Genomic DNA, 12,380 nt, shown 5'->3' on the forward strand with positions numbered 1-12,380 from the left:
TAAGATCTTTTGGTTGGAATGCTTTGTTATTTTTCAAGAACAAGATAAACTTTCACCAAAAGCTCTTGAATGCACTTTTATTGGATATGGTGAAAATCAAAAGGGGTATAGGTGTTGTAAGACTCGTAGTCGAAGCCTTTCCATTATGCAAGTTTAAGTGGAAAACTTGGTTGCGAATACGCAAACGCCAAACACTTGTTTTGCTTTTCGAGACAACGAATAATACGAGTTTGAAATCTCGCATGTGAAATCCTTTAAAAAAAATAGAGATTTGGCGAGGATGTGCAAATCTGCGTCTTTAAATACATGCACACATAATATAAAGTAGGCAGTACGCAAAACTAGGTACTTTATAAAGCTATATATATGTATATAGAATACATACATATTAAAGCATAAGCCTGTGTACATTGCAGTGCGACGACAAGGTAAATGACATAAGGTGAGGGCCGATGTGCGGAACCACACATCAAGCTAAATAAATTGCGTAAGCAATACACTATGTATGAAACCGTACATCGGTTAAACAAATTGCATAAGCGATTCACAATGTATGAAACCGTATTACATAAGCGATGCACGATGCACGATGCACGAAACCGTATATCGGCTAAATAAATTGTGTAAGCAAGAACCTGCACATATTATAGCGCAATGACAAAGTAAATGACATAATTTAAATGGACAAGAATATGCAAAACTGTGTCCCTGAATTAAAAGCACACATATATATATAATATAATACGTATAAATTAAAAATATTCCATCATTTGTTATTGTATGCAACTTTTCCCTACCTCGAAGATGGTTTGACTCGTTGACGATTTTGAGTGTAGGTTTTTAAAGGTTTGTGCCATGGTAAGTGTGTTTCGTCCGTTGCACCAATATGGTGCACTAAAAGGGATTTTATTGCATTGCATAAAAGATGATATTAAAAACCTTATTTTAGTGGACAAAGCGATGATTGCGTCGCAGGGGTCAAACCTGGACCTAATTCGAGTTGATCGGATCGAGCCAGGCTCAATGCTAGCCGATCTCAGCTCGACGACACCTGACCAGGCAAGCCAAAGGCACGACAGGAAGGGCCAACCGGCTGACTTAGTGAAGTCGAGTCAACCTCGATGCACACAAGTTGACTTGAGGTATGGGGTCAACTCGGGTTGCGCTCGGTGGTAACCGAGCTCAACATGGCTTGACCAAACTCGAGACAACAACAACACTAGAAGTTGCTACTGCTCGAGTGCAACAAAAAGGACGGAGAAACAGAGGACTCAACTACCAGGCCGAGTCGGGTCTGGCCCCAAAACAAGACAGGGCTGAGCCTAGGTTCGGTCCTCTTGCGGAGAGAACCAGGTTGGTTTTGGTTCAAACCGAGCTCAACTCGATAGGCCAACCCAGGGGATAGCTGCAGCAAGATGTTGCTGTTGTCACCAAAAAAGAGGAGGGTTGGTAGCCATTCCATTGCTGGAGGCAGTGGCTGCCGCGACTCCCGCGATTGGAGAGAGCTGAAGGCCCCTGCCCGCCATTGGTGGCACGACAGAGCAACGAGACGGAGTGGTGGGTGGAGATGGCTTGATCCCTCCACCCAGCCAACCCAGCGAGAGGGGGAGAGACAGACGTGAGGTGGGGGTTGCGGCTTCAACCGCCCTACCTGGTTGGCCAGGGAAGGAGAAGAGAAGGTGCTCTTGACGAGCCAGAGCCACCTGCGGAGGTGGCTCTGGTATGCCAGCGACAAACAAGGAAGAGAGGGGAGGGTGACACCCGAGTGGTCCCGCCACTTTCGAAAAAAAAGGAGGGGAAGAGTGACAACCTGGTGGTTCCATTGCTTTCGGTAGGGTGGCGGCATCGAGTGATGCCACCGCCACTGAGAGAAAGAGGGAAAGGCTTGAGAGAGAGGGAGAGAGAGAAACATGAGGGAGTCAGAGAGAGGCTCCGGCGAGGTGCAGGGATCCCGACGGGGGGTCGAGGTTGCGTTTAAAAAGAATGCCCCCTTGGGGGTTTAAATAGGTATCCCTAAGTGATACATACGTACGACCCTCCTTTCGGGTATCCAAAAGGACACATATATTCCCTGGCCTAAAGCACGATACTTTGAAATTTCTAAATAAATGTTGGGGTTTCTTTTCTAGAAACCGATATCCCTCTTATCGTAGTGGTACTATCAAACATGCACATGTTAGTGCTACGATGATTGGGCTGGAGGTTTATGGTAACCTCGTAGTGTGAAAATGCACGATGATTAAAAGAAAATCACATAAATGGTGATTATCACATTCACAGACAGGATGCTCGAGTTGGTTTGAAAGACCAGAGCATGTACAATGGGTCGTTAGTTAAAATAGAACCTGACACCCATTCATCTCTTTGGTTTCGTCAAGAAAGAGGATGGGATGATACAAAAACTCTAATGGAAATGTTGTTAACAACTACGCTCCTCGAGTAGCAATGACTCGGTGTCCCCAGTCGTTGGAGTTAGGGGATTGGGCTACCAAAAATTATCCTAGGGGGGTAGGTCCCAATGGCTTCTGCATAAGTTTGGATGCATCCCCTTGAATAAGTGGCCTATGAGGAATTCTCTCTCGGTCATTGGTCGTCCCCTTAAGAGCGGACTCAGCTAGTTGTCTAGGGTATCAAAATACATAGAATAACAAACCCCTGAGCAGTATGAGTTGTTTCTACATTTTTCCTGTGCGTACCTTCAGGATAAGTAATTATTAAAATAAGATTATCATGTTCTTTTTACTTATTCTGAATTACACATCACGAAGGAAACAACACATATGTTAGTCTTGTTTTGAATTTTGATATCCATACATACCAGATTTTTATAAGTCTAGCCCATTTTATAGGGTACAAGTAATGATTAGGTCGGTATGGCAAGCGATGACGTAACATTGTTCTTTGCCTAGTATTTCATTACAGAATCACCCTTATATTTAGGCAATAATTCAAGCAAAAAAGAATACTCAAAGTCTTTCTCAGTCATACTTTGAAAAAAACTTTCATTTTTCAGAAAACGAATATTCCTGGATATATATAGTTTGTTATTTTTGAAATAAAAACATTTAAACCCTTTTTAACTTTCTCTATATCCAAAGAAAGCACACAATATGACTTTAGGAGAGAATTTATCATTTTTGTCAGTGAGAATAAAACACTTGCATCCAAAAGGTCTTAATATAAGATAATCATGAGAAATTTTGAATTTTTTTTCATACAAGGAGAGATGTTTTGAAGCTTAGATGATGATAGTCGGTTGATGAGGTATACGACCATTAAACATGTTTCAGCTTAAAAGGTTTTGGAACATCTTTTGTAGTTAAAAGAGTTCTAGTAGTTTCAATTATGTGCCTATGTTCTCTTTCAGCTAATCCATTTTGTTGAGGAGTATAGGCACATGATCTTTGATGAATAATTTCATTATTTTGAAAATATGTTTTGAAATCATTTGACATAAATTCTCTCTCAGAGTCAGAGTGGAAGATACAAATTTTGGTCTGAAATTGGTTTTTGATAAAGTTTTGGCATTTTTAAAGTTCTCAAAAAACTCATTTTTTGTGTCTAAGAAAGTATATTCACGAGTATCTTGTATAATCGTCAACAAATATAACATAGTAAGAAAAATCACTTTTAGATAAATAGGAGAAGGTCCCAATACATCCGAGTGCACTAATTCAAATGGTTTAGAAGAAATTTTTTTTTTTTTTTAAAATGAAAGAGCTTTCATTTTACCAACAATACAATCCTCACAATAAAATTTTGTATTACAAAATTTGCTTAAATGTGGTACATGAGATAATTTTGATAAACTAGGATGTCTCGATCTTTGGTTCCATAAAGCTAAATTTACGTTTTGAACATTCTAACAAAAATTGCTTTTTGAAAGAAGAAGACGATACATGTAGTAAAGGTCTCCTTTATAGCCTTCCCCAATCTGCTTTCCAGACCAGAGATCTTGTACAAAACACTTCTTGGATGAGAAGAAGATACTACACCCATGATCAGTAATTTGTGGAACAGACAAAAGATTTAAATTTAGTTTTGGGACAAGTCTAACTTTTAGAATAGAGCTGTTTTTAAAATTTGCAATGCTTTTTATGCAAAGAGAGAATCCATCGACGGTAAAATTAGTGCAACATTCAAAAAAGTAAAGAGGAATTTGAAGTCATATGAAATGAGGCTCCGAAATCCAAAAGCTACCAGGAGGTGAAGATGTGGAGACCGCAACACCGGAGGGAGAAGAGTTCTTTATTAGTGGATGAAGGGCCTCTATGTTTTGAGTGAACATGCTTTCAATAAACTTTGAATCTTCATTGGTTCCACTTCTTTCTTTGCGACACTCCTACAAATGCCTCCTGTTTCTTTTCTCTTCCTTTGAACTTAGGACAAAATGGCCTAATATGGCCCGATTCTCCACAATTCTGACAAGTCAACATAATTATCTTTTTGTTGTCATCATATCTAGACTTCCCATTGTAAGGTTTTGAAAAATGGGATGGTTTGTAAACATTTGTATTGGCTCCCGATCTTAAGACGACCAATATATTATCCTTTGTCTCGTTAGATTCAATCATAGCTTTGAGTCTTGTCTCCTCCATGCATACTTGAGCCAAAACATCATGTAAGGGAAGATGATTTTTCCTATGAATAATATTGACTCATACTTGTTTAAATTCTGGTCTAAGACCTCCAAAACATTGGAACAATTGTTCCTCATGTTTGTATTTCTTTCATTTTTGGGCATCTTTTGGAGTCTCCCATATAGGCTCAAGTTTAACCAATTGATCCCAAAGTCTCTTGAGGGTACTATAGTATTCCCTCACGGTCTTTTGACTTTGTTTACAATTGTGTACCTTGTTTTTGAGATCTCATTTGTGTGCCACATCATTTTGGGTTTACATTTCTCAAACATATTCTCAAGCCTCATTGGCTCATGCATACTACCCATAAAGAGGGAGGACCTTGGCATGTCCTACTTTCCGTTTTTTATAGGCTTTTTTATAGTCAATCGTAAGCTTTTCCTTTTTAATTCCGTTAAGGCTTTCTTTTTTTGACCCACCATCGGTTCCAACGACCAATTTTGTGAGAATTGGTTGCGGTGCTAATGCGGATCCATCAACAAAATGACATAGGTCTTTACTCATGAGGATTCTCTTTATCGCCACAGCCCACTTGTAGTTCTTCCCAACAAATTTTATGGGAACAACCATTACAATTTCTTTGTCGGCCATAATGGAGATAAGAATGAGAAAAATGAAGAGGAAAATAAAGTGAAACAATATTGTTGAAGAAGTTTGATGGTACACTCTCCGAGGCAATGAACTAACAAACCAATGCTCTACCAATCCCATGAATCTCCTCCTTAAGCTTTTGCCCAAGAGCACCAAAGGCTCTGATACCATGTAATGAAACAACAAGTGCACAAATACAATGCCGCAATGTGGCTATAAAGGTGCACACTCACAAGAACAAGAGCTACTAATGAGCCAAATATAAAAGCCACTAAAGGCTAATCACACAAACTCTCAAAAGAGCAAGAAATTAAAAAATAATACGAATTTTATTGAACAATGCTTGGCAACAAGCCTACTAGTCCAACTAGCTGTTGGCTGGTAGTCCAACAGCTAGTTGGACCGGCTCCTTGAGACAACGAAGCAACGAACCAATGCTCTACCAATCCCATGAATCTCCTCTTCAAGCTTTTGCCCAAGAGCACCAAAGGCTTTGATACCATGTAATGAAACAAAAGTGCACAAGTACAATGCCACAATGTAGCTACAAAGGTGCACACTCACAAGAACAAGAGCTACTAATGAGCCAAATATAAAAGCCACTAAAGGCTATCACACAAACTCTTAAAAGAGAGCAATAACATAAAAAATAATAAAGATTTTATTAAACAATGCTTGGCGACAAGCCTACTGGACTGGCTCCCAATCAAATGTCAGCTGACTCAGCTGTCAGAATAAAAATAAAATAGTAAAAAACAAAAAACTGAAAAAAGAAAACTCATCAGTCCCTAGTGGACTGAGTCATATTACAACATGAAATGACTGAAATACCTTTGATAGGTATTTCAGTTTACATACATAGTGAACTATATATATATATATCTTTATATATATATATATATATATATACACACACACACACACACACACACACAAATGAGTACAATTGGCATATACACAATACATTTTAACATTGAAGTACTGAAATCAAAATTAGTAGAATTGGTTCTCATAAAACTGAATTATATCTAAAGTTTTTGCACAAACTGAATCCATCAGATTAAGGTTTCTCCCTGCTTTGACTTCATAGCATGAAAGGTTATGCTTGTGGTGATCTAATGCTCTATTGAAAGACAGAGAAAAATGTAAAAAGACTATTCATTCTATTTGCTATTGAAAGACAGAAAAATGTAAAAAGACCTCATTCTATTTTCTATTATCCACCCATAGAACAGATGGACATGAATTTTTGTTGATCTTTTTTTCAGCATGTGTTCTCCTTCCTTGATTGAGACGTGTAAATTGAGGAATAAATCTACTTCCATTAGACTGCTAATAGACCATACAAAAAACCTATAACATATACAATAAGATACAAATATGATAATAAAAATAGCAAAAAAAAAGGACCCCAGTCTTGCGTACAAAAGGTTCAGAGACAAATAAAAGAAACTAAACTAATGCTTAATTAATTCCTTTTGTATGCAAGATCGTATTTTGCTGAGAGGAGAAAGTCTTCTTCCATCCATCTCAGCCATTCACATGAACACCCCCTCTATCTTTTGCTTTTTTAATTTGCTCTACTTGTGAAGTAAACATGGTCATCAGAAAAATCCAAAACCCTAGGGTCCCTTGCCATCTTGATATAGTGGGTGCATGCATATGTGTGTGGAAGCATGCCTAACTTGTACCTAATAATTGCATGGAAAATTCCTGAAAGTACTCATGAATTGTATTTCTTTCATGTCCATTTGTGTTGATTTTGAATTACTACAACATAAAGGGATTCTACTTTAATAGGATTTTCTGCGACAAAACAATACTGGAAAATTGTTGTGCCAAATATTTGGAGTTGAACGTGCACACTTGTGCCTTTTTGGCATTTATGAACATGAAGAAAGCATGTGGAAAGCCTTTCAAAATGCAGGTTGGTGCGCTTGATAGCAATTATTTGTTTTATTATTATTTTCAAATAATAGTTTTAGACTTTTATTATTTTGAATTTAGAACTTTTCTGCTAATGGTTCTTTCTGGAGTCACAATGTACTACTTAATATACTTGTTGGAGCTCTAGTATGACATTTTACCAATTTGCTTATGTATTTTTGTTTAGCATGACTAGTTGAATTTAAATGATACCAAGTTACCAACCCTTAAATGTAGAGTGAATATGGAATAGTTTGTCCTTGCTCATTCATCTAAAACAAATAATCTGTAGGATAAGTATAATGTTACTGTTAGGGTTGGATAGCAGGTCAGACAGTCAGTGGCCAGCATAAATTGGTTGGGCCTGGGCTGCTTTTGGGGGGCCAGCCTGGATCTCTTTTCTACCCGGGACAGTTTAGTTGCTGACTAGGCACCCTAGTCAATGCCTAGTTGGCAAATAACCTTTAAAGTTTAAAGGTATTCACCTAGGAATTGCAAAGCCTAAGCGTTTTGCTTATGCCTAGGCCAACCATAGCAATTTCTAACACTCTTGTCTCTTTGTCTTGTGGTATGTATTTTGTCTTGGAGAAAATATTGGCAAGCCAAATCCTTTTGCACGAACATTCCTTTGAGAAACACCCAAGCATTACACGCCCTTTTGAATTTAACTATGTGAGCAACGATCTTGAGCTCCATGCTATTTATGAACCAAGACAAGATTTGGGCATTTTCGGCTTCTCAATTTTTCATCTTGCTTTGGTATTCTTTAAAGAGCCTTCTCACATTCATTGTCGTCGAGAGCCTTGATTTGATCACCATCTTTTTTTGTGAATATCAGTTGTAGTTCTTGTCGGGGGCGGAGCCAGTAATTAACGTTAGGGTGTGCACAAATGCACACTAAAAAAAAATTTCATGGCTCCGCCCCGGCATGGTAAGTTTCTCTCATTGACTAAAACATTTCATAGTCAAAAGTTGAGACACCAAATAACTAAAATTACCATTTCATACTTTCTGACAGGATAAAGAAACAGTCATTGCAAATTTAATGAGTAATTTCTGTAAAAAAAAATTGGAGACTATAAAACCCAAATCCAATAGGGAAATGAGGAAAAACTTGCACTTAACTAGTAACTTCACTATGTTTCCTCTAGCACATAGCAACTATATATTGTTTTTTTCTAATACAAGGAAATGAGGAAAAACTTGCATTCTGCACACTTTACAAAAGGTCCTTGTTGCCTGAGAAACTGAATACATCTGAGATATTTTGAAGTTAGAATATCAACATTAGACCCCCAGACAGAAAATTGGACAGTGATTTTTTTTGCCATAATCTAGTGTTAATAGGCATACATAGACAAGTGTGTTATTATAAAAATTCAGTCAAGCCAGGAGTTCATATAAGATGCAGTGTTAATAGGCAGCATTTATTTCTAGGTCGGTCAACCAGAATTCAGTCAAGCCAGGAGTTCAAAAACCCTAGTGTGATTAAATCTATCTTACCTAGACACTTCTAGGTTAAAACAAAGTGTTAACAATGAATGATGGTTAGCAACCGAACATAACTTTCCATTTGGAGCACATTGTCAAGTCAAAGCACAAGCTGAGACATGCATTATCTTTACACCTGTTCAGGAGGGAACTAGCATCATCATCATCATTGCATGGTAAAGGGGAATAACTCTTATGAGATCATTCTATATATGATTTCATAAGGACTCACACGAATATGTAAAAAGTTAAAAAATTATTAGTCGATTCAATATTTTTTCTACCCTTTTCTCTGTGTGCATAAACATAGTTCTTCCATATCTATAGAAATTTGAACTTTGAACCAGTCAGAGCTTATTGCTAGGACTAACTCTTATGCGATCATTCTATATATGATTTCATAAGGACTCACACTGATATGTAAAAAGTTAAAAAAATATTAGTCGATTCAGTATTTTTTCTACCCTTTTCTCTGTGTGCATAAACATAGTTCTTCCATATCTATAGAAATTTGAACTTTGAACCAGTCAGAGCTTATTGCTACCAGTGTGCATAGTGTACAAAATTAGATAATACAGTCTAATTTCACTGGCCCCTCATATGTCTGTTAGCTTTAGTGCTTTCAAGGCATTTAGGTCTCTGCTCTTTCCCTTGTATTAGTAACAAGTCGGAAGAGCACGATGTCCAATCTAAGAAATCCAACAGAAAAGCAAGTCAAGGAAGCACACTGCACAATCTAAGAAAAGCCTATAATTCAGCCATTAAACCTGCATAATTCCAGTTTTCATCCATCCCTCGAATCAAAGTGCATTCTTTAGCTTAGGCAGAATTTCAAATGCCAACTATATTACCTTGTGTCAATGAACATCCTCAGCAATTACAATTGGAAACTAACAAGCACTTCCAACTGAACATTAATCTTCCTCATCCAAACTGCAAACAATTGCATAATAATTTCCCTCATAAATCAGAAACCAGCAGATAAGGTGCACATATGATATTATTGATAAAAGGAAAAAAGAAAAAGAAAAGCCCCGATCAGTCCTAGCTGATGCATAGTTCAATCCCGAAGTTTGTAAAGGAAACAGTCAATCTCGATCTAGACAGGGGTGGAGCCATGTTCCATGCTTTCAGAACTTACACAACTTCCAAGAATGCAATTTTCATATAGATTATGCAAAATGTCTCCAATTAACCACCAAACCCTCCTATCCTCCTCAGCTCCTCTGCATCATCATCCAGACTGCTAACATCTTCAGTGACTGCTTTTGTTTAGGGAGATGGTTTATTCACTGTTGTCCTCTTCTCCAACTTAAACTGAGCGCTCACCTGGTTAAACAGAATAAAATCAAGAAATCTTCAAGCATGCCTTTATCTACAGAACCCTGGTATACCAAATTGAAAAATGCCTCCATGGCAACAAGACAAGATATACATACATTTCAGAAAAAAGACATTAAAAATATAAATACATTATTAGTATTTGTTGGTCTTGCTACAACTACATATATAAACCTTATAAAGAATTACATTCGTTGTGTTAAAATGTAAAAAACACAAACCTTTGAAAGAGGGCAGTTTTTATGTCGAAAATGTTGTTTCTCTTGCTAAAGGGTTTGATCCTTGATTATGTGGAGAGAGAGAGAGAGAGAGAGAGAGAGAGAGAGAGAGAGAGAGAGAGAGAGAGAGAGAGAGAGAGAGAGAGAGGAGTTACCATGTGCGATGCCAGGTATGGACGAAGAGTGGCTGAAGGAGTTCCAGCGGAATGATTGAATGCTGTAAAGGTGTTGGAGAGAGAGGAAAGGGAAGAAACCCTAATTGTTAAAAAGAATTTAATAATAGTGCATATCCAAAACCACAGCTATATATGTCTTGAAACCAAAGGAAAATGAAGAAAATTTTGAACCAAACAATAACAAGAGAAGCAGAGCATCTCAATAAAAACCAACACTGAAATCAAAATAGACATCTTATTAAAATCCAATATTTGAGAAAAAGGAATAATCGTTCAAACCCCAACCATTAAAAACAAACAATTGGAGTGAAAAAGAAAAGGGAAACACACAAGCCTCTGGTTGCCCATCTTATTTGTCTCTTCTTTTGTAGCAACACCAGCCGAGATTTATGCCTCAGGAAGGTACGCCAGCTGATATCTTGGTCGAAGAACAATGGAATCCCACAAAACTAGGTTAGGGTTAGAAGGGAAACAGTGAAGAAAAAATGAAAGGGGGAAGGGTTTTACGACAACTTTCTGGGCTGGCTGGCCGGAATCTTTGCAAAATAGATTAGGGTTGTCGGAGAAGTTGCAGAGACATGGTGTTGGCTAGAGAGAGCGATTAGGGATTTCGTTAGTGAGAGAGAGAGCGGGAGATTAGGGAGCCGCAGCTGCCTCACCGATTATTCGGGGGGGGGGGGGGAGGATTCGGTGCCCACACGGACCCGGTCGGGTCAGGGTGGGCACTACCACAGGCCTTCCTGCCTCAGGGTGGGCACTACGACAAGTCAGGGTGGGCACCCCCTTGGGGGGTTTCATCGGGTCAGGGTGGGCACGTGCCCACCCTCCTCCTAATGTGGCTCCGCCCCTGGTTCTTTGGACATTTTACTCACATACCAGCAAGTTTTTTCCCTTTGAGATGATTCTCTATGATGGCGACCCACATGAGATAGAGCTTGAAGGAGATCACTGTCATAGATTCTTTTTCGGCCATGATGGAAGCTAGTGACAAGAGACCACAAAACAAGATAGCCTTCTCTCCAAGATAGCCTCTTTCCGCAACCACTAACCATGATCAAGAGTAGAAGAGAATAGAAAAATACAATAGGATCTCAAGAACACAAGATTCTAATTATCATGTAATGAAACAACTAAGTAGAATACTAACACTAAACACTAAAGGCATACAAAAAGCATAGCAAAGTGTCTCAAAGGCAATACACAAGCCACTAAAGGCATACAAAAAGCATAGCAAAGTGTCTCAACGGCAATTGTAAGACTCGTTTTTTTCAAAAAACAAAAAAATGTTTTGGATTTAGGTTGGATTCGACCGGATCCGGGTCCACTCACCCCCCTTATTCTACTTAAACCCCCACGGGAGGGGGGTCTCTTTGTACAAATAGAAACCCCCCTCCCCCGACTCCTCCCCTGCGCAACCCGACTCCCGGCCCCCGACCCTCTCGCCGGCGCACCAACACACCTCGCCGGAGCCCCTCCTCACGCCGGCGGAACCCGACCCCCCTACCTCCGTGCTCCCTCTCGTCCTTCGTCTTCTTCTACTTCCCCTCCCTCGCCAGGCTTCCTGTCGCCGACCCACTCGCCGGAGTTGCCGACCCCCCCCTCTATCCTCCTCTGTTTCCCGAAAGGAAACACAACAACAACAACGTGAGGCTGCTGCTGCCACCGTCTAGCCGGTCGGGAGGGGTGGTTGACGTCGCCCCCTCCCCCCTACTATCACCACCTCTGGTGCTGCCTCCCCAACACAGCCCTGTTGGTGCCACCCCCCGATTCCTGCTCTCTCTCTCTCTCACCCTCTGCGGTGGTCACCGAAAACCACCCACGGTGGTTTCCCCCACCTCTCCCCCTTCTTTGATTCCGGCAACACCAATCGGGTGTGCTCCACTGTCATTCTGCCCCGCTCTCTCTCTTTGTTGAACCCGAAACCCCCCTCTCTCCTTGCTCGCCGGACCCGCCAGAGTTCCCCGACTCCCGGTAGGTCCCTCTCCTCTTTCTCTCTT

The 12,380-nt window shown here is 39.7% G+C and overlaps 1 protein-coding gene and 1 long non-coding RNA gene across 4 annotated transcripts in view; one reads left to right on the forward strand and one right to left on the reverse strand.

The window, feature by feature from the left end:
* LOC149820094 (DTW domain-containing protein) overlaps positions 1-12,380 on the forward strand; it is an 85,036-nt gene that overhangs the window by 34,661 nt on the left and 37,995 nt on the right. For all 3 annotated transcript variants that reach the window (XM_089982494.1, XM_089982495.1, XM_089982496.1), the window contains exon 4: positions 7,032-7,158. In XM_089982494.1, coding sequence (XP_089838620.1) covers positions 7,032-7,158 — 127 coding nt within the window. The remainder of the gene's footprint in view (positions 1-7,031; positions 7,159-12,380) is intronic.
* LOC149820095 (uncharacterized) lies at positions 9,478-11,002 on the reverse strand. The gene is made up of 2 exons (XR_016426456.1): positions 10,363-11,002; positions 9,478-9,977 (listed from the first exon to the last, which is right to left on the reverse strand). It is a non-coding gene; the product is annotated as an uncharacterized LOC149820095 (long non-coding RNA).

Source organism: Nuphar pumila, chromosome 12, assembly GCF_984573655.1.
Source record: "Nuphar pumila chromosome 12, dmNupPumi1.hap1.1, whole genome shotgun sequence".
Classification (NCBI taxonomy): Eukaryota; Viridiplantae; Streptophyta; class Magnoliopsida; order Nymphaeales; family Nymphaeaceae; genus Nuphar; species Nuphar pumila.